This window comes from Rhinolophus sinicus, chromosome 15, assembly GCF_057876585.1.
Source record: "Rhinolophus sinicus isolate RSI-liver-muscle chromosome 15, RSI-T2T, whole genome shotgun sequence".
Taxonomy (NCBI): domain Eukaryota; kingdom Metazoa; phylum Chordata; class Mammalia; order Chiroptera; family Rhinolophidae; genus Rhinolophus; species Rhinolophus sinicus.
The window spans coordinates 108,680,241-108,703,643 of NC_142515.1; the positions used below are offsets into that span (position 1 = coordinate 108,680,241).

At 33.9% G+C, this 23,403-nt stretch overlaps 1 protein-coding gene across 2 annotated transcripts in view; it reads left to right on the top strand.

The window, feature by feature from the left end:
- MAP9 (microtubule associated protein 9) overlaps positions 1 to 20,987 on the top strand; it is a 28,579-nt gene extending 7,592 nt beyond the window's left edge. The window contains exons 5-14 of one of the 2 annotated variants that reach the window (XM_019733253.3): positions 1,475 to 1,707; positions 4,994 to 5,087; positions 7,137 to 7,384; positions 9,033 to 9,103; positions 10,193 to 10,358; positions 11,345 to 11,434; positions 12,802 to 12,963; positions 13,091 to 13,236; positions 13,414 to 13,546; positions 16,859 to 20,987. In XM_019733253.3, coding sequence (XP_019588812.3) covers positions 1,475 to 1,707; positions 4,994 to 5,087; positions 7,137 to 7,384; positions 9,033 to 9,103; positions 10,193 to 10,358; positions 11,345 to 11,434; positions 12,802 to 12,963; positions 13,091 to 13,236; positions 13,414 to 13,546; positions 16,859 to 16,981 — 1,466 coding nt within the window. In that variant the 3' untranslated portion in view covers positions 16,982 to 20,987. The remainder of the gene's footprint in view (positions 1 to 1,474; positions 1,708 to 4,993; positions 5,088 to 7,136; positions 7,385 to 9,032; positions 9,104 to 10,192; positions 10,359 to 11,344; positions 11,435 to 12,801; positions 12,964 to 13,090; positions 13,237 to 13,413; positions 13,547 to 16,858) is intronic. The other variant, XM_074338412.2, reaches the window with a different exon arrangement.
- The last annotated feature ends 2,416 nt before the right edge of the window (positions 20,988 to 23,403 follow it).

The window sequence follows — 23,403 nt, forward strand, 5'->3', positions numbered from 1 at the left end:
AGAAATAACTGGCTCAACACCTCCTTTCAGGCATTATATGGTGTTCTGCTTAAACTGAAGCCCTAAAGACATGCAAGCATTTGTCAGGAGAAGAAGCAGGAAACAGACGTTCTAGACAGAGCGATCAGCTTGGGCAAAGGTCTGGTAGCAGGACAGGTTGTAGCTGCAAAACAGCCAGCAGCCCAGCATGTCAGAAACACAGACTGCAAACTGTGTGTCCAGTAACGAGGCAGCACAGGTAGCCAGGGACAAGACCATGAAAGCTTTCGTATTGTTCAAAGGCACTTAAGCTTTGCTTCTGTAGGACTGGATGATGGGGAGCTGTTGAAGAATTTTGTGGAGAGTAGTGATGAGATCTGATTTCTAGGTTACGAATATCACCAAGGCCATAATCTAGGAAAGAGCAGATGAGGAGCTAACAGCGGGGATGCAGAAAGTCAGAGAAATGTGAGAAAGATTCCGGAAGTAGAATCAATAGGGTATAGCGGTGCTTGCATATGGGGGAACAGAGGGTCTGGGATGACTCTTACATTTTGCATTGAACATTTGGCCAGACTTTAGGACATAGCTAAAATTGGCAAGGAAACATTTATGCACCAATTGGTATCTTCTAGCAGCATTCATAAGCCCATTTACAGGTAAAAAGAAGGAAAGTGTTAATTAGTCCAAGTCTGAAAATTGGTCAGAAGAATGCATTCGTAGAACGAGGGAGAAATGAATATGTTTAACACGTGAAATTCGGCCAAAAGTTAATGTAAAAGCTTTCTCATCATGTTTTGAGGACTGGAAGTATAGAAGCATTAGATTATTGTTTTAAACTTAGAAATGGAAATTGCAACTGAGGAAGTTTCATGAATTCCAAGAACACTTCACAAATTATCTAGTTCTTCATTTCTCCCTCCGGTGAGTTAATCCTTCCATCCCCTGTACCAACAGCATCTCCATACTTGTAACAACACTTACATATGTCTTGTAATTTGTTTCTTTAGCATCATCTCCCTTCCCAACCTGTAAAGTCCTTGGACAAGGCCATTGTCATGGTGTTGATTGTGAGGTCCAGGAATGCGACTAAGGGGACAGTGCCTGGCAGCAGGGACTCAGGAAAGGTTTAATGGGTGAACCCCCTCGTTTCACAGAGGCAGAACCTCGGGCATGGTTTTGTTTGGTTTGGTCTTGAAATTTTTTTGAATGCTACAAGATTTCATAAAGTTGAAGAGCTCACTGCTCACAAAACTAAAGTATACAGTTACTTCCAGGATGGCAGCTGTTTTTAAAAAGTATTTGATTGTGAATGATTGCTTTTTTGTGCTTACTGGAGCTCTGTGTAAAAATGAGTTGTGGCTTCCTCTGGACTCTCCAGGACAGCCAGCCAAGGTACATGGGCACAGGAGGGAAGTGTGATGGCACCTGGGCCATGGTCTTTTTTTGTTTTGTTTTGTTTTGTACACCCACATTAAAACATTTCATTTTTCAGCAGAAAACAGCAGCAGCCTTGAAGTAGACAACCATTTGACACCTTCACCGAGGCCAAGGAGCATGTTGAAAAAGCACAGCCACAGGGAAGAGAAAGATGGGTTAGGAGAAGAGAAAGAAGCTGCCCTCCGTGAAGAAGTAGAGGCACATTCTGCACCTTTGCCCCTCCCAAGGCTGAGAAGCAGACAACTAGAAGCTGAGAGGAAAGCGTTCCCTGAGAGCCTTGATCCTGAGGTTAGCACGGCTGCTGAACTGCTGAACCGTGTTCTTGAGTTCAGGCTTTTGGATCTGATTATGAGAGAGAGAAATTGTGTGCCTGCATGTGTGTGTGTGTTAACATGTTTTCTTCAGCAGTCGATAAGGAAATAATTTTAAGTATTTTTAATATACTGTGTTCCATTGAGTCTGAAAGCCCATCAATTGTAAGAGATAGCAAAGATACAGCACTATTTTGTGTACTGCCAAGAGAGAAAAAAACTCTGCCAATTAAGCTATCACACACCAGTAAATAACCTGCATCCAATCTCAGAAAAAGTTAACTGTACATAAAAAAATGGAGCCCTTTTGAATCTATGCAATATTGAATATCTTCAATTGTAAGAATTTGTATTTTAATTACGTGTCTTTGAGTTACATAGTTTATAGCTAAAGAAATTATAGCCTGTGTCATTTCATTCATTTGGTTTTATTTACTAAATGTTCATGGCACTGTCCTATGTTTTCAGGGATATGCCAACATGGAAGTAAACACCATCTTTCAGGATTTCACCAGGGAGTTTCCAATGTACTTTTGTTAGGAGAAAACACTTGGCCCCCTGTCTTTACATTTCACTGTGGTTAGCAAACTTCCACCTCGCATTTCAGAGGGGATGATTATGTAAAGAACATTCCTTAACATGCTTCAGCAGTTCGGGGAAAGAGAACTAAATAGTACCTGGCTAAGCTTCTATTAAGAAATTTGTGGATTATCATGGCACTCCATCTTTTCTTTCTCATGTATAATTTGTGTTTTCTGTCTGTCCTATAAGTTTTTGTAGGCATTACTCAATTTTATTAAACTTTTCAAAAAACCAGCCAACTTTGGCTTTGTTAATTTTCTGTTTGTTTCCAATTTTGTTGATTTTTCACTCTTTAATACTTCTTTCTATTACTTTCTTTGGGTTTCATTTGCTTACCATTAAGTTGGAAAATTTCTTACCATTGATTTCTAAGACTTTCATCCTTTTTAATAAAACTATTGAAAGGTATAATTTCCCTCTATGCACTGCTTTAGCAGCACCCAATTTTTTTGATGCCTTTTATTTTCATTATCATTTCTTTCAATATATTCTCTAATTTCCCTTGTGATCTCTTTTCTGACCAAATGGTTATTTTGTGGTGAATGATTTTGTTTCCAAATATTTGTACCTTCTATAGATACAGTCAAATCTTTTGTATTCATTTACAATTTAATTTTTTGTGATCAGAGAATATATCTTATATGATTTCAGATTTTTAAAAATTGTTGAGATTTTTTTATGGCCCACCCAGCCTAAGTATATCTTGTAAAATTTCCATTTACATTTACAAAAAATATGTGTTTTGCAGGTATTAGGTACAATATTCTATAATTTTAGTTTGGTCAAGGTGGGTGGTAGTATCATTTAAATCTTTTCCACCTATACTGATTTTTTTGTCTAGTTGACTTACACTTACCAATTAAGGGAGTTTAAAATCTCCAGTTACTTTTGTGAATGTCTATACTTCACTTTAATTCTGCCAGTATTTTATAACTCTATTACTAGACGTGTAGTACACATTTATTATTATTGTCTTGACTCTATTTAGCATTATGAACTGTTTCTACCTCTGGTAATAAGCCTTGTATCGCACTTTGTTTTATATATCAGCTTTCTTGTGACTAGTGTTTGAATGGTAAATCTTTTTCTGTCATTTTCCTTTCAGACTATTTGTGTCCTTTTCCTTAGATGACTCTTCTGTAATAACAGTTTGATATCACTTTTTTATCAAGCCTGACAATCTACTCTTTAATGGTAGTCGATTTATGACTCCATTAGACCATTTGTGAGTGTTTAGTCCATTGACTTTTAATGTAAACACATGTAGGGCCAATTTGTTGCTGTTTGCTTTCTATTTATTTTATCTGTGTTCTTATTGATGATGTTGTTATTGTTCCTCTCTAACTTTTCCCACCTTTTTTTTTAAGAGTTAATCATGTATTTTTAATTTTCCATTTTGATTCCTTTATTGCCTTTTCAGTTGTACCCATTGGCGTTATATTTTTAGTAGTTGCTATATGGATTGCAAGATACATATATACATTGTCACAATCTACTTAGAGTCGATACTATATTGTTTCACATTTAATGTAGAAACCTTGTAACAGTATACAGTTCCATATACTCCCTCATACATAATGCTTTTGTTGTAATGAATATCTTAGTTCTTTCAGTTTCTAGCTTTCATGATTTTACAGGGCTCTCTGAGGTCTTCCCCATGTCATGAATAGATGAGCTAAGTGTTTGGTGTAAATTTTATATGCAAATTTTCAGGTCCGTGCTCTCAGTACTCAAACTTACTGGCTAATCTTCCGGTCCTAAACTCTATCCTTTGACCCACCCAAGCCAGTCCAGTAAGGCTGCAGCATTCTACCTACCACCTAAGGAGGATGCCCTCAGGCAAGAAAGCTATTGGCTTGTAACTCTCCTCAGGCAAAGCTTTGTCTTGCAAGATAGACTCCAGTGTTTCAGCCCTTCTGCCATCTTCCCAGGTGGTTCCTACCTATTGCTTCTGACATAATTTTCTTTGTACCCATAAAATTCTCTGGGGAAAAAATTAAAATTTATTATTTTTGCAACAAAATTAAACTTCTTACATTGTAATATCAACACTTTTGGGGTTCAAATACTATTCTATAAAGAAATGTTTAGGCACACAAATACAATTATTTCATTTTAGATGTAAGTTTTAGAATTTTGAGCAAAACTGAAGTGCATGAAATCTCTGTACTTTTTTAATCTAAAATATTTGGAAGTGGCTCTCTAAGTAGTTTTATAAATTGCTCTCATGTGGATGACTAGTAATATTTGTTTGAAACTAAGGTGTTTTTTGTTGTTGTTGTTGTTGTTTTTGTTTGTTTGTTTGTTTGTTTTTTTACCTATTTATACTTTCTTAGAAAGGAGAATTAGAGGAAGAGATATCAAATCTTTGCCTTAAATATTTTGGAGATTTGAGCCTAGAGCAGGAGGAGTTTTGAAAATTGCTAAAAAAAAAAAAAAAAAAAAAATACAGACCTGTCAGTTAAAGAACTGGAATAGGGACCCTTTTAATGATCAAGACATCAAGGCTTGACAGTAAGCCTATTGGTCTCCATTGATTTAATAAGCTTATGGTGTTTCAGCAGCAAACTCCTAACAATGCAGATTCAGAGTTATGAAATAGTCTTAATAATGCTCTTGTCTGCCCTCCACAAACCTTCAGAACTGAACTTAAATAGTAACTACTTTTTCTTTTTTAATAGGATCCGTGGTTAACAAGTCCATCATCATCATCCCTTAAAGAAAGTCCTAGAGATTCCTTTTCACCAGGATCTGGGGATAAAACATCTGTACAAGGTGGTTATATCAAATTATTGTATCTTATTTTGTAAACTCTGTATTGCTTAGAATTTTATGAAATCGATTTGTAAAAGAAGTGATACTTTACATAGTTACAGGAACAATACATGTTTGTGTTTGCCTGAGTTTTAATCCCGACTATACCATTTACTAACCATGTGATTTGAGATGCAGAACTTAATCTCTCAGTGCCTCAACTTTCCCAAGTTATAATAAGACCCATTTCGTAAGGCTATTGTGAAAATTTAGTGATGTGTGAACACACTGTGTGATATATAGATGACATATTACAGAATTGTACACTTGGAACCTATGTAACTTTTACTAATCATTGTCACCCCAGTAAACTTTAATTTAAGAAAAAGAAAAAGAAAAAGTATTTTAAAGAAAATGATTTTCTAATAGCTGAAAAGAAAAAAAAAAAGAAAGAAAGAGAAAGAAAGACATGATGCTGTGCATTTTAGCCACTTGCCCAGTTCTTGGCACAAGTTGAATGATCACTAAATGTGAACTGTTAGTATACGTGTGTGTCTGCAATACAACATAATAGTTAGGTGGACTTTGAGAGAGAGACTAAGCGGGACTGGAATCCAGACACAGCTACATGAACAAAGAAACTAACCTCTCTCACCCTGTATATTGATCTTCAAAATGGAGATAATAAGAGTACCCTACCTCATAGGGTGTTTGTGAGAATTAAATTAGCTACTAATATATGTAAAGTACTAACTACATACCACAGTAAGCACGTAAGTGTGAATGTGAATTGTTAACATTATTTCTTTCCTTAATCTATAACATGTAGCTTAATGAGAGCTAAAGGCATAGGTGTTTCTAGGACTGGGCTATGTCATTAACATTTATTAAGTGCTTACTATGTAGTATAATTTTTGTCATTTTACAGATGAGACAAACTGAAGTGCAAAGATAATGGGAAACATACCCAAGGTCAGTGATGGAGCCATAATTTGAATCTTTGGTTCCAAAGCCCTTGTTCTTTTCACTGAATATATTGACTAGCAGCTCTAAAAAATCCATTAATACTTTGAGTTATGAGTGCTCTCCAAATGTAAATGTATTATAAGTATAATTATAAAGTGATTTTAAATCTAGCACACCTCAAAACAAGTCCAAAAAAAATGACTGTAATGAAAGCAGCAAAATTAAGGCTTTGACAGTGAAGATACAGGTTTGACCAGTAGGTGGATCCTAGTAGAATTGAAAGTTAGTGATCAACGAAAAAACACTGATTTCTTTCTGGTGAGCATTCCAGAGTGTGGTAGAATCAGAACAATAGAAGCAATCCTGTAAAAACATAATTGAATTCTCTCATGCCAAAGCTTGAACCTGTGTCTGTCCCTTGGAGCACTGAGAGGATAAGTAATAAGCCCGCCTTTAGTGCCCCTTTGGTCTCAGGGGCAACACTGCATCTTGGTGGGAATAAAACTGTTTGGAGGATGGCTTTATTCTCTACATGGTGGACTCTTCCAGGTTTGCATGAATTCTTAGTTCTCTCTGCCCCTATACACTTTCACATCGGTACTGCTAGTGACCCTAGCAGCATAGAGATGTGTGCTTCCTATTTATACAGCCTCGTATTCCAGTAAGAAACACAGGCTTTTGAAGAGAATCGATATTGCCATCTCACTTACTTAGTTTATACATCATCAAGCACTTTTGACGTGTCGTTGGTTTAGGGTAGTGTTTCCATTCTGTTTACCAGTGTGACACACTTTCCAAGTATTAGCAGTGTCAGATGCTTTAGTAGATGGAGTAGCCATTTTCTCTTTTGTAGATCCCTTTGGAAAAAGTTTATTCAAGTTGGATGTGATATTAGGTTGGTGCAAAAGTAGTTGCATTTTTTTGCAATTTTTTTTAACCTTTTAAACTGCAGTTACTTTTGCACCAACCTAGCTTTCTTCATATTTTATTTTTCAAGAAAAAGAGAGTATAGACAGTCCTCATTTAATGGAAAGCAAATGAAACTGTTATCCATCTTATTAATTTAGAAGGGAGTTTTAGTTCTGTTACTCTGTCTCAAAATAGATCAGAAGGAAGAAGTCACTGAAAACCGTAATTCCTTGAAATCACACGAAAATCAAGAGAATTCATTTTTGATAGACTTTGTTAATTCTGCACTTGAGAAATCAAAGGAAAGACAAGTAACTACTGATGACCTTAAAGAAGAAAAAGAGAAAGCTGACCTGATTATGAGGGATGACTTAACAGTTGATCCACCACTACTGAAATCTCAGAGTGTCTTAATATCTACCAATGCAACTGAGTCTGCAAAGGTATTTACATAAAATTATACCTTTTATGCTACAGCTTAAAACTTAACCTCCAACTTTTACATATTTTGTGTTCCATGTTATCTACTTCTGAATCACCTGTGGATAACTCATCTTTTGATAGTGGTATTATATTGTTAAGTGGTTTTTATTTAATTCAATAGAATTCTAACTTCAGGGAATATTCACAGTGAATATAATAAAACCCAATGTTTCATTAAAAATTATCAGAAGTATGTGATCATAATATACTTTTAAATATTTCAGAAATAAATACCCATCAGTTGATAGGTTTCCATAGGTCTTTATGTTTTTAAACTGCAACCATCGGAAACAATTTGTGAAGTTTTGAATTAGTGCAAGTTATTCCGTTAGATATCATTCTAAACAATTTACACATTTTAATGAAAATCTTTAAGAAATGTTTGTTAACATCCATGCTTGTTGAAATGGATGGACAGGGTCATTATGAGAAACATTATTATAAGCTTGAGAACCAGATTTGCAGTGTTGTGGGATTACTGGTCCCTATGCTGTACTTACTGCACCAGAGTACTATATGTTTAAGTTTTATGGAACAGCATTTTTAGTCTCTATTTCGCCTGAATTTAGTTTCTATCTCTTATAGTTGCAGTTAGCTGGTGGCTATATGTATTATTGGAGAAGATAACAGTACTGGCTGAAAATTTCTGGTTGAACAGAACTCTTGTAATACAGAATATTAGCTTTTCATTAAAATTTATGGAGAAGGTTCATTAAGCCATGTTCTGGGTACATTGTCCTTCACCACTTTCCTTAGGGAAACACATGAGTGCCAAGTTAGGGATGTGTTTACATCTGTGCTCTCATTTTCATGCTAGCAACCACCTGTCTATGTAAAGTACACAAGTTATTCCTTAAAAGGAAGAAGGGTAGTCTGGAATTTGGTAGACAGGATCTTAGAAATGTCTAATAGAGGTAATTCTAAATGAGAACAAGCAATTTACATACAACAAGTAACATCATGACATATTTCTTTTGAGTGAATCCTTTCTGACTGAATCCTTTATTCTTATTCTCTACTGAGCGATCTTTTTTAAAAGTCTGAATTAAATCACTCCCCTGCTGAGATCTCTATTGGATTCTCACTGTGAGAATAAACATGAACTCCTTACCACTCTCTAATGACTTCACGTGATTCTTCTCTGACCACATGTTCCTCCACTCTCCCTGCTGTTCACTGTGCTTCAGCACCATTCACCTTTTTCTGTTGCTCCAAATTCCCTTTTCGGGCTCTCCACACTTACTGTTTCTTTCTTTCCATAGGCCTTCATGAGGCCCCTTTCTACTCGTCATTTGTCTTAGCTCTGATGTCAAGCCCTCAGGGAGGCGTTCCCTGACCACCTTCACTAAAGCAGCCCCTCAGCTCCACGCTAGCCACTCTCTGCTCTGTCACTGGATGCTAGTTTAGCTCTTTCATGGGTCACATTTGTTTGTGTTAATTGTCAGTCAGCTGTCTCTTAAATGCACTATCCTTATGTGTTTCCAGTGACCACTGTATTTGACTCACAGTAGGTGCTTAAAAAACATTGATTTACTGGCAGTTTGACCTCTAAGCCTAACTATGATAGTTATGGTGAGTAATTCATCTATGGCTTTTTCTATTTAATAGAAAACAATTGAAGATAGAAATATGAAGAATAAAAAGCCAACAAATAACAGAGCATCCAGTGCATCAGGCAGGTAATAAAGTTCTTATTATTCCTCATTTATGGGTTTACATTCCACAAAGCTGGTTTTAATTTAAGTTTTGTGAAGTCACTTGCATTTGGTGTTACTTGGTTTCCTCTGAATTTCCATTTCATGAGATGAATGGAGTAGTGTCTTTATGATAAAACCTCTCAGTTGGTTATATTCTCTTATAAAAAGGAATTGACTGGTGATTCTCCATACTCTGCATTACTCCCGGGATAGAGTTCCGTTCTCCTGTTTTTCCTGAGACGGTAGATATAAAGCGATAATAAAGCTGAGGCCAGCGTTGTACTTCTCTATGAAGTGTCTTCGTGTAACACATGAAAAACTGTACTTAAAGCCTTGAGATTCTGTGGATTAAGTTGGTTTATTAAAATGAAAAGATTCTCTATAGCTTCATTCACACTGGTGATAATAATGACAATGAACACTAATTCATAAATGCTAATCAAAACTTTCTGAGTCTTTTAAATTATCATTACTCAAATGAGCATTAATCAAATAGAACTGGGTCAGCAAGCTGTCCCTGTAAGCTGCCAGTAGTTTGTTTGGCATTGTAGACCATCTAGTCTCCATTGTAATTAATGACTTCTGCTGTGTAGCAAGGAAGCAGCCTTAGGCAATATGTAAATGAATGAATATAGCGGAGATGCAGTAAACTTTAGTCACTAAAACAGATGGTGGGCCATATTTTTCTGCCAATTCCTGAAACAGAGAACATTATTCTAACTTTATATTTAGAATGTTTATGTAACAAAATCATACAAGAAACTACTGAAACCTACTTTACTGATATTCTTCCGTCTAATTTCAGATGTAGTCCATGTTTCTTAAAAACGTTGTAATTAAAAAAACCTAAAAAGAGTGATCACTCTGAAGCTATATAACTTAGTTATAAATTTTAAATTATGTTGAATGAGACTCTTTATATACCAAGAAAAGACTATTCATCATTTTCAAATTGTGATTTATTAAATTACAATGTGGTTTTCAAATATATAGTAGTTGCAAACTCAAAGGACCCTTTCTTCTACCAAGTGCAATTGTAATTTTTATCTTGATTCATTTGAATCTTTTCAGATTAATGACTTCTGAGTTTTTAAAGAATTCTAGTTCTATAAGGAGAACATCGAAAACTACCTCTTCTCAGTATTTAGGAACTTTGAAAGTCTTGGACCAAAAGCCCTCACAGAAACAGAACGTAGAACCTGACAGAGCAGATAACATAAGGGCAGCTGTTTATCAGGTAAAAAGGAAAAATTTTTTTTTTAATTAGAAGAACTAATCACATAAGATTACCTGTTTATTAAGGAACAAAATAACCCTCTAATAAATAATGCTTTAATAATTAATGGGAAAGATTTCCTTTATAATGTCTGAGCAATCCAAAGGTTTATTTTAATAAATTATCTCCTTCCAAGCTTTGCTTAACTAATCATAGTAGTTTTTAAAGAAAGAAAATATGCCATTGCAATTTATAAAAAATATAGCAATATATATATATATATATATATATATATATATATATATATATATATACTGTGTTTCCCTGAAAATAAGACCTAGCCAGACAATTAGCTCTACTGCGTCTTTTGGAGCAAACATTAATATGAAACCTGGTATTATATTATATTATATTATATTATATTATATTATATTATATTATATTATATTATAAAGACCCGGTCATATATTATAGTAAAATAAGACTGGGTCTTATATTAATTTTTTGCTCCAAAATACGTATTAGAGCTGAAGTCTTATTTTGGGGGAAACATGGTATATATTTAATACTTTTAAAGTTTTTATTGTTATGAACAAAAAGAATTGAAATATTTCTTTCCTGAGACTGTATTTGAGTTAGGCTTACACAGACAAAAACTTTCTGACTTTTTTCACAATTCCAAAAGAGGTCATTTTTTTTGTTTGTCTTGTTTGTTATAAAGAATAATATACTTGAGAAAACTGTACATGTGAATTTCAGAGAAAAATGTTAATATACGTATCCATTATATTCAGTCTTTGAAGTCTATTGTTAATATTCAGAAAGACAATATATTTTCTTAATTTGTGCTCCTTTTTATATATTAAAATATTATTAAAAAGATACTAGTTTGTATAGAATTTATACATTTTGTATAATTAAAATTTTAATCAAATCAGCAATAGATAAGAATTCAAATTCATTTGGGAAACTTTGAATACTGTATAGCTTTTGTCTTGTTCTCACAGGAGTGGTTAGAAAAGAAAAATGTGTATTTACATGAAAAGCACAGAATTAAAAGGATTGAAAGTGAAAACTTAAGGATCCAAAATGAACAGGTATTGTGAAATATAGAAGTGAAAATATTCTGCATTTTTAAGTCAGTAAAATATTTCTGAACATTTAGCATTTCTAAATCAACTGTTTTAAATGGCAAAATAACATAAATAAAAGAATTGACTTCTGATTTTATTTCTCTGGTACTTTTTAGATTGATAAAATATAACCATTTTACATAAAAATACAGATACACAAAGATTCTTATTTTTATACGTGTGGAATAGCTTGGGAATTATTGGCTATGAACTTATTATTGCTTATACTTCACTCTTAAAAATTGGCTTCAGTCTCACAACTTAGTCAAGAATATAAAGGGTCATCAGACACTACCCTTCCGTTTTCCTCTTTTCTATCTTGAATTTTATACGTGTCTTCAAGACGAACCCCTTCTTAAGCTCTTAACCTGGATCCTTCCCACTGACAAAAGTTGGACTCTGTTTTATTCTATACCTCTAACTCCTGACTGATAGCTTCCCACAGGCTCAGTTCTTTCCCATCTTCTAACATAAAAGCCCTGGGAAAAATCCCTTCGCTGTGCTGTTTAATACTAAAATGGCTTTAGAAGGAAACGTATTTCCCAAATGCACAGCACTGTGTGGAGCAGCCCATCAGAGGGTGGCCTGTGCACATGTCTCCAAGTTTGCAGCATTATCTGCTGTGTTTAGTGTCAGACACCTCTCATTTGATCTTCACAACTCAGTGAGGTAGGGAGTACTTGTACTTCTAAATTATGTTGACTCCATAATAAGGCTTTGTATCATTTAATGGTAAACAATTTTACGGCAAACACAAGATGTTAAGTAAAGTAATAACATACTTGCAGTACACTCACCTACATATTGTCTGGGGTGGCACACAGTTTCAACATTTGGAATATGTTTATGTAGTAGGAGCTTTATGCTCTGATATCAGTCAAAACTCAGTTCAAAGCAAAGATCTGAGGCTGACTGTGTGACTTGGCCAATTTACTTTGTCTTACTTTATAAGCCTAGAACAACTTTCCTGATGTTTTTCTTTTGCTGAAATATTTTATTGTGAACATTTTACAGTACCCACTTAGCCTATCGTAGTTTATTTTAGTAATGTTTGTTTAGTATACTTCCAAAAAAATGTTGACTTCCTTCCCATGAATAGTAGTAGATCAATATCTGATAAATGCTTTTCAGAAAAGGACATTTTAAAATGCAATGTATAATTCAGAATACATTGTCCATAAATTAACTTGTTTAACCATTCTAAATAAAATATCTCAATTTCTACATATGAATATTGAGGAAATTAAAGATAAATACATATAGGTATATCTGTATACTTGTGTAGCTATTTGTACATACATATATAACTGTCCATTATTTTTCAAAAACAGAAAAGAGCTGCTAAGCGAGAAGAAGCATTAGCATCATTTGAGGCCTGGAAGGCTATGAAAGAAAAGGAAGCAAAGAAAATGGCTGCAAAAAAAAGGCTTGAGGACAAGAACAAGAAGAAAACTGAAGAAGAAAATGCTGCAAGAAAAGAAGAAGCACAACAAGTATTCAACACCTTTGCAGAGCTGTCTTAATTATTTTTAAATATTTGAAATCTAAATTAGTGATTAACTGTGTATTTACTTATTTTACAATATTCACAGTAAATAAAATCATTCTGAACTTTTTTAGGCTTTTGAAAGATGGAAAGAGAAAAAGATGGAGTATCTCAAAGAGAAAAGTAAAAAGGAGAAAGAATATGAAAGAGCAAAGAAACAGAAAGAGGAAGAAACCTTTGCTGAGAAAAGGAAAGATAACCTAACTGCCGTGGAAAAATGGTAACCCAAAATAATAAATATTTTGATAGATTTTAGGTTAACAGTTTTGGCTTTTCTAAAATGTATTCATTTGAAATGTACTAATGCATCTCACGCTCATTCTTGCAAAGATATATTAGGAAGTCTTTATTATATATTTTCCTTTAACTCTCCAGTGTTTTATACTGTCCTACATAGGAATGAAAAAAAGGAAGCTTTTTTCAAAGAAAAGGAAAAAGAGAAAGTAAATAAGAAAAGAAAAGAAGACCTGAAAAGAGCTGAGAAAAAAGATAAAGATAAACAAGCTATTGATGAATATGAAAAATGGCTGGTAGGTGTTGTTTTTAATGCACTTGTTATTTTTAAATGTACTTTTCTGTCCCTAATGTCAGTTCTATTTATGCCTGCCTACTGACCATTTCTATCTGGAAGCTGCCCTGTTGAATTCGTTCTCTCCTACATATATCACAGTGTCTTTGATTTACTTGTTTCTATGAATGCTGACACTATTCCCTAAAGCACTCGGGCTTAAAACTTCTTTCGTAATATCCTTCCTTACCTGCATCCTCCCAATTACCCATTTACTGGTCATGCCCATTCTTCCTTCACAATGATTCTCAGATCTAAAAATCATAGAAACCTGACAAATATACTACTGAAGGTGTGCTAAAATATTTTAGATGGAACTTGGTCATGACACACAGTAACACTGAATTGAATGGTAAGGAAGTTATTCTACTTTTTGTTCTCTTCTGATCTTTCTGATGACTTCAAAAAGAAGGCCTTGTTTAGGTGTTTTCTAATGAAAGACAGCAAATTAAGTTTGGAAGGAAAATTCCTAGCTGGACTTTATATATTTTTTTGTTTTTTTATATTTTTTGTTTGTTTCAGTATATTTTTGTTTACAGGTTCTTTTCACTAATGTCAAACAAATACTGTTTTCTATCTTAAAATATCAATATAAATATGAATTTTTATTAATTTTAATAAGTAATACATTCATATGAATAGGTATTTTACATGAGTTGCTGACACATTCGTATGAGAGGTTAATCGCATGTTTCAAAAAGTGTAAAATTTCTCCACAGGGGTTAGGATTCAATAGAGTTTCTTTCTAGTGGGGTTTCTGATCAAATTTTTTTTTCAATCCATGCCAATTTGCTAGTTAAAGAATATCATCCAGCGTCTTTTGTGGTTTTATTTCTCTGGTCAGAATTGAGCTTGAGTGTCTTTTCATTTTTATAAGGGTCATTTGTATTTTTTTTCTATAAACTGTCAAGTCATATAGACTTTGCACATTTTTCTGTTGGTCTTTTTATTATTAATTTCTAGAAGCCTTGTATATACACAAGGAAATTCGCCTATCATTTCTGATATGAGTTACAAATAATTTTTTTTCAGTCTCTCAACTTTCTATGCCATAAAGAATTTTATTTTATTTTCTGGTATAAAATGCATCAATCTTTTTTTTTGGGGGGGTGGTGTTCTGATTTTCAGGCATAGTTGAAAATACCTTCTCCATAACTTCAGGTTAAACAAAGTGCTCCCATTTTAATTCTAATAACTTTAATATTTTAATATCTTAACATTTTAACATTTGATCTAGTTAGAATTTAATCCTGATGTACTCGTATGGTGGGAAATATGATTTCAACCTTATTTTTCCTAAATGCATCTTCTATAAAATAGCCCATCTTTTACTGATTTGAAGTACTGCCTTTATTATATGATACAGTCCCGTATTTTGGGGTTTGTTTCTTGACTTTCTGTTTCGTTGCTCAATCTCACTGTACATATCCAGTACCACACTGTTTTATTAACAGGGCTTTGTATGTTTCAGTGTCTGTTGGGGTTAATCTTCCTTCATTGCTCTTTCAAAGTTTTTCAGACTATTGTTTATTTTTTCACACAAACTTTAGAATCAACAGTAGTTAGAGAAGCATGACTATTTAAAGGTAGGATAAAAAGATGAAACACAGTAATAAACTTAAGAAATGCTCAAGACTTGTAGGAAGAAAACTTTAGAATACCCCTGAAGGACACAAAGGAAGACTTAAGAAAATGAATCAAAACTGCCCTGGCATAGAAACACTCAGTTTTATAATAATGTTGTAAACATGTCAGTTCTCCTAGAAATTAAAGCAATCCTAATAAAAATACCAACAGAATTTATTGTTGTTTGTGTATTGACTTCAGTGCTGCTATATGCTAACTGCAGGCAGAAACTAGTAATAAAATAAGGCAGAAACTAGTAATAAAATAAGGTGATCAAATTTTTTCAGTGGCTTGCATGAGGGAGTTAGGTAGTCTTTTATGATTTTCTTCAATTAAACTCTTAAATAAGAAATAACAAAAGATGAACAGATATTGAATTTAAGATCATTAATACATCAAAATAAAAAGTCAACGTAGGTGCTGATTAGAGGGTGAATTCCTACAGATGCTGTGGAGAATAAACTGTCATTGTCCAGCAAAGGGGAATATATTCATACCCTGCAAACCAGCAATTTCTCTCCTAGGCATACACATGGAGAGAAAAAATCTTGGCTTATAAGCCCAAAGAATCAGAATAGCATTGTCTGGGCATGGAAATGAAAAATGAAAACATCGTATCTTCAACAACAGAAAAATAGATTAATAAATTGTGATATGTTGATTTACTGGTATTCCGTATATCAATGAACTAGAGCTACAGCTCCATGTAGATGGGTCTTAGAAACATTATAATGAATTAAAAAAGTAAGTTGCAATAGAAAATATAGCATGAAACCTTTTAGTATAAATTCTAAAAACCTTAGGCAAAACAAAATTGTGTGTTATTCAGGGATAAGTACATGTGTGATAAAAGTAGTCAGAGATGCACTGCAATGATAAGCATCAAATTCAGAGTGATGGTTCCCTCAGTGGGGTGGAGAGGAAGGAAGATGTGGTGACGAAGTAGACAGAGGGAGCGCCAAAAGTATTGGCCGTGTTTTATTGCATAAGGCAGATAGTGGCTACACAGGTGTTGATTATATTACTCTTCAAGCTGTTGTCTATGGCCAAAGTATTAATTTTTTTATAAAAATTAAAGACTAAAAGAAATGTTGATAAAATGGTAGCTACAAAGATATTTATTATATGAAAATACGCAAATTGCTAAAAATTAAAAGCACCTATAGCCATACAGTTAGATGAGCTAAATTATTGAGCAAAAAATTCACAAAAGGGCTAAATAAATAAAAATGTGTTCAAGCTCAATAATAAGCAAAGAACCATGAGGCTCAGTTTTCAATTATTTGTAAAACAAAACCTGAGTATTCCATGATGCTGTGGCATATTCAACATTGAATCCAGCAAATTTACTGCTGAGACTGTTCTCAGATAGTCATCACTACTGATTATTATTGTCTTTCAGTTATGGAATTATAGGTATTTTTTTCCTGTTTTACATAATTCTTTTTAAATACTATTTTTAATATTAAAAACTTAAGTGGTGCATTAATACCTATTCGTAGTATACTTATAAATTAGCAATATTCCCTAGGTGCTATTCTTTTATAACCAATTAAACTAGGAAATGACATTTAAATGTCTTATTGGATTATTTTGTTCCTCTGTTTATATACACATATAAATTTATTGTTTTCTATTTTCTCTTTAGGAAAAGAAAGAAAGACAGGAAAGAATTGAACGAAAACAAAAGAAACGTCATTCCTTTATTGAAAATGAGGCACTTCCTCCATGGAGCCCTCCAAGCAGAACTGTGTTCTCAAAAGTGTTTTAATAGTTCCAATTCTTACATTATTTTTTTTATTAATTCAACAATGTTAGCCATAGGTTTAAAACTATTTATTCAATTATTTACAGTTAAAAGAGTCTATTTTAATTAAATGCCAGCCACTTCTGCTGATAATGAAAAAGATGCTTTGGAGCTTAATCAGTGAAAGCATTTTTTGAAGCATGTAGATAAACTGCCTCAGATGAAAAGCTAATAGATTGCTCTTACCTTTAAAATGCATAACCTTGTATCATTTCCTGATAATTCTTGCAGTCACATGATCTATGGTCACTTTCACTAAGCTGTGAATGTTATTTAAGAAGGTTTATTCCCCAAAATAAAAAGGAAACCATCTAGGTACAATAATTATTGAAATAATTGAATTTGTAAATGATTGTGCATCTAGATTCAGGTTTTTAAATGAATGATCTCTGGGGAGTATATGTGTACTATTTCTCATAAAATTGATATTTAGCTCAAAGCAATTGCATTTACACTGTGCAAGCTAGAATTTGGTCAACTAAGGCAGTAGTTCAGTAGAACTCTAATCATTAAGGCATTTTATCTAAGAATTTTGCCTTCTGTTTTAATATGAGTGTACTTTGTGTGTCCCAGGCTTACATGACAATCATAGGCACTTTACATGAGAAGATCTCTGAAATTCGTCTAAGTTCTATTTCACTTTATTATTTTGGTGATACCAAAAGAAATCTATTTCGTGGTAGTGAGGTACTCATACATTAGTTACAGAAATTCCACAAGAGTTCAAAGTTATTATCACTATTATTGTTTTCCAGACTAAAGCCATAAATGCAATTTCTGTCCTCTTAACTAATCTAGAGTTTTATAGCTTTTATTTTGAAGACAGCTATATGGGAAGGTAATTTGTATAAAATGTCCAGAGTCTTTATTTAGATCTATGCATATACCTGTATTAATTGCACTCATACTTGAACTGGTCAGCTAGTTTATCACAGACCAACTGCTACTTTAGCCAATGATGCAATGCAATGATGGATAAGAATAAACAATAACTATTTATTAACCACCTGTTATGTATCCTCTCTGCTGGATCTGTACAAATGTTTTCTCATCTTTACAACCACTATTCAGGGTAGGTGTTATTAACCCCATTTGGTAGACAAAAATACTGCAACTCAGAGAAATTAAATAACTTGCCACACATCTAGCATGTGACTGAGTTGGGATTAAACAGAACTGATGAAACCAGTCTCCCTCCAGAATCCACATGCTCGTTTCATGCTCTCATGTAGCCTCAGAGAATTGTTAAGTTCTGTCAAGACCTCTGAATTATATCAGTCTTATGAACACATTTTACCTCTCAGATCCTACAATCATGTATTGTTATCCAGAGATTGTCTTTCCCTTAAGAAATAGCTGCTAGTAGCGATGGTGGACCTCATTAGATCTACAGAATGAAAAGAGAATTCATAATATCTAAGGAGGTAGGTCACATGTTTTGTATCTAGTATTAGAATATTAGAAAACCATCCGGTTATAGAACATAGGCTTTGTGGTATTCACTCAGGAGGTTTACACTCTGAGAATGAACCTTCTTGCTGCGGTGTGAGTGCAAGATAGGAAGGATGTCACGGATCAGTTGTGTAAGGTCACACCAGTGCTGTGGATAAATAAGAGAAATTTCATACATAAAACTAGAAGCCTTTGTATGCTGCCTGAACTAGGAGAATGCTTCATGAACTTGACATTATTACCAGCAACGTGTATGATCAGCCTGGGATTTAGGGCCCCTCTTTTTCATCCCTGGTCCCCCATAGTACCAAACACACTGCCTACCAAAATAGATTGTTAAGTACTTATTGTATGAAGTTAGCTTTTTGGAGCTGAAACACATTTGCAAATTCCGGGGAAGTGAAAAAATATATATAGAAAAAAGTACAGCTACTTCTAGGACTGTGAGTTCATAAATGTGTGTGTCATAGATTTCACATTAAATATTTACTGAAACTTCTTGATCATTTCCTTCTACAATATAGTATTTAGTGGGTTACTATTATCACCTAGTTGTGAAAACTGAATGAAATTAAATGGAAAGCACATGGCACATAATGAGGACTTAGTAAATATGCACTGGTTTTATTTATTTACTACCATAAACGCTTCATTTCCCCACTTCATACATGTGAGAAAAAGGTTAACATAGGTGGGGTAGATAATGGTTATTTGATGTTACTCGTTGTTATCATACGGGAAGAAATCTCTGCAATCCTGGCCAGTCTGGGCTGTAGCACTCAAAAGAGAATGAGGAGGTGACCTGTATTAGGGACCGCCTAAAAAGAAATCTAAATACTATTTTCTTAGCGTTGCTTGTGAGATAAGATGAATTGAGGTGTTTGCAAAGACCCAACAAGTCATTTCCTTCAGATGGAAATTTTTGTCTTACTGTAATAAAAAATATAATATTTCCTATTTACAGCAACCTGTGCTGATTCAATTATCTAATTGAATGAAATCACCTCTTCCCTTGTAGCAGAAATAAAGCTGACTTTTGGAAGCTGGGAGAAAATACAGTACTATTTACTTTCTGAGATCCAAGAGGAAGGATCGAGCTTGGTAATCTCTTGAATATATTTATTTATTAAAAGGGTATGGTTTTCCCATATTCCTTTAAAACTATCAAATATCAATATAGATATTTGTTCATTAAATTTTCATTAATTTATAGTATGAGGGACTTTTAATTCAAATTAAGGACACTAAAAGCTTATAGATTGCCAGTTAAACTTCTAGTTTTGTAAATTATATCATCACTTGAAGGATGCTTACACTTCCAAGTAAATAGGAATTTAATGACTATTTTAAAACGTTGAAAACAATTTCCCTAGAAATTTAAATATTAATACTAAAAAAATAAATTTTTATGCAGACTTTAATTTCTGTAATCAAGAATATAGTGTTAATAAATAAACAATATGGCATTTTAGACTAGAAGGAGATTAATGTTTTCTTAACGAAAGAAAACTGTTCAGGGATAACAACGTTCCAAGGGTTTGTTTTGCATCACATTCTGAAAATATTAGTACTGCATTTGTTGTTTTAAATAGTATTGAAATTGATATTTTTCACAGTTGCCAAAGCAGTAGCTGATAGTAGTAAGGTGTCCACAGTTGTATGTACCTTAGAGTGATATAACTATTCATCTAAAAGGGAATTTAATAATTTAATAAATCTCACCCAAACTCTTTGTCTAAGTTGAAGAAACTGATTCCCAACGACTTGCCCAAGCTCACACAACTAACTGTAAGAAATCTAGAGTTAGAACTCAGATGTCAGGTTTCCCAGTTATACCCTGCCCACCATTCTACAATTTTGATAGTCTGCTAAAATTTTCACACTAACTTTTGTAACCATGGTCGTTATTAACTTAACTTAGTTGACTTATTGTCTCAGATGTTTCTTATTCTTCCACTGCCTTCTCCATAACTACCCACCAGATCCAAACTGTTTGGGCACCTACACTACCGCTTAAAATGTGGGGAAATATTCAAGTTTCTTAAGTCCTGAGTCAAAATACAGTAGAGAAAAGGAGTTGCACAAAATGGGGGAAATTGCATGTTAGTCAAGATAGTTCCCAAGTGTAAACTAGTACAGGAAATTATTATCCTAATTTAATCTTGGCTCTGGTTTCAATAGGGCTGTATTGAAAAATATTTAAAACCATATGGTTCCATTCCAAAGCAGAGATATCAATTTTCCTGCTTCCTAGGTACATTAGCTGACAGAACTATAAATGCTGTACAAATGCTTAACTGGAGACTTCTCTGACTTCTTACTTTAAAATTTCATGTGATTTGATTATTTTGGAGCATATATGTTACATGTGATTGTATAATGTTAACTTGGGTGAACTAAATTCTTGGTGTTGAATTTAGGATGTTGTTTTAAGAATTATTTGAGGTGTACTAATTGTCTGCTTTTTAGTAGCACATTTTCATGTAATGCTTAATTAAAGTGAACCGTTCAAGATTTATCTTACTTGGTGATTTAATTTTGTGACTCTACCAAAATTTAATTTTACAATGTTAGGAAATGTGGTATGAGTTCTATTTGTGGGTTAAATGTGAAAGAATTACGTTGATATACCTTTTATTAGAAAAATGACCAAAAGTTTGTATATCAAATGCATTTACTTAAAACACTACACAATTACAAAGGTAATGTAATTATATCATTATCAAATAATTAGAAAATGCAAATAGCAAATATTACCCACACTCTCATCTCCCAAAGACAATCATAGTTAATATATTATGGACTCTTTCAGTTTTCAGTTTCCCATGTCTTTCCCCTGTACTGAAATTAAGCTGCGAGTGACGAAGATAGATACAGTTCTCTCTCTCTCCGTCTCGGTCTCTCTTCATGCTACCTATATGTGTGTGTATACATATATGTGCATGTGTATATAATACAAAATACATGCACATATATGCATAGATTCAAACATCCATGTTTTTATTTAAAATAAAAATGAGATTAAACTATACATTTAGAAACCAAATTTTTCCACTCAACAATATAGAAAGAACATATTTCCACACTATTTTACCTTTCTAATAGCAGGGTTGTAGCAGTGGAGGCAATCTTTGATGCTGAAACTACAATTTATTTAATGTTTTGGGGCAATGTGTTTCCTTACAAGACATTTGCTGTAGTAAAGTAACAATACAGCAAACATCCGTGTAGTCACTATCTTTGTTGTTAGAGATGGTGGACCTCATTAGCTCTATAAAATGAAAAAAAGAACTCACAAGATTTAAGGAGGTGTCAAACATCTTGTATCTAGTGTTAAAATGTCAGAAAACCCATAGGTTATAGCACATACACTTTGTGGTCATCACTCAGGAGCTTTCACACTCAGAATGACCCTCATGGCTGCAGTGTGGGTGCAAGATAGGGAAGATGTCATAGATCACTTGCAAGGTCGCATTGGTGCTGTGGATAACTAAAAGAAATTTCAAACTAGAAACAGTTGTATACTGCCAGAACTACAAGACGTGGGATGGGGCTGTTTAATGGGCAGAGAGCTTCAGTTTTGCAAGATGAAAAGAGCTCCAAAGATCGCTTACACATCACTGAACGTGCGTAACACTATGACCTGAACACTTAAAAATGGTTAAGATGGCCAGTTTTACCTCATGTATCTTTTCATGCTGGAGAGACTGTGGAGAGAAAGGAACACTCATACAGTGTTGGTGGGAATGTAAATTGGTACAGTCACTATGGAAAATGGTACAGAGTTTCCTCAGAAAATTAAGAATAGAATTACCGTATGACCCAGCAATTCCTTTCCTGGGTATCTATCAAAAAAATCTGAAAACATTTATCCATAGAGATTTATGTACCCTAATGTTTATTGTAGTTTTATGTATGGTGGCCAAGACATGGAAACAACCAAAGTATCCTTTGGTAGATGATTGGATAAAGAAGATGTGGTGTATATACACAATGGAATACTATTCTGCCGTAAGAAAAGATGTGATACTGCCGTTTGTGACAACATGGATGGATCTTGAGATTATCATGCTCAGCAAACTAAGTCAGACAGAAAAAGTCAAGAACCATATGACTTCACTCATATAGGTGATATAAAACTGAAAACAACAAAGGAACAAGATGAACAAAGAAACAAAAACTCAGACACAGACAACAGTTTAGTGGCTACTAAAGGATAAGGAGCAAGGGGGTGGTAGAAGAGGGAAAAAGCGATGAAATATGTGGTGATGGAAGGAGAACTGACTCTAGGTGGTGAACAGAAAAGTGATACTGTGTTTCCCCGAAAATAAGACCTAGCCGGACCATCAGCTCTAATGTGTCTTTTGGATCAAAAATTAATATAAGACCCAGTTCTGGCAGTATAAAACTGTTTCTAGTTTGAAATTTATTTTTATCCAATCATCTATGGAAGGACACTTTTGTTGTTTCTATGTCTTGGTCACCAGGAATAATGCTGCAATGAACATAGGGGTGCTTATATCTTTACAGATAAATGTTTTCAGAATTTTGGGGGCAGATACCTAGAAGAAGGATTACTAGATCGTATGGTAATTCTACAAGATATATGAAAAAATGTTCAATATCACTAGCTATTACGGAAACGCAAATCAAAGCCATGTGATATCACCTCACCCCAGTCAGAATGGCTATCATCATCAAGACAAATAATAACAAGTGTTGGAGAGGTTGTGGAGAAAAAGGAACACTTATACACTGTTGGTGGGAATGCAGATTGGTGCAGCTGCTATGGAGGGCAGTGTGAAGGTTCCTCAAAAAATTAAGAATAGAATTTTCATATGACCCAGCAATCCCTCTCCTGGGTATCTACCCAAAAAAATCTGAAAACATTTATCCGTAAAGATATATGTGTTCCAGTCTTCATTGCAGCTTTT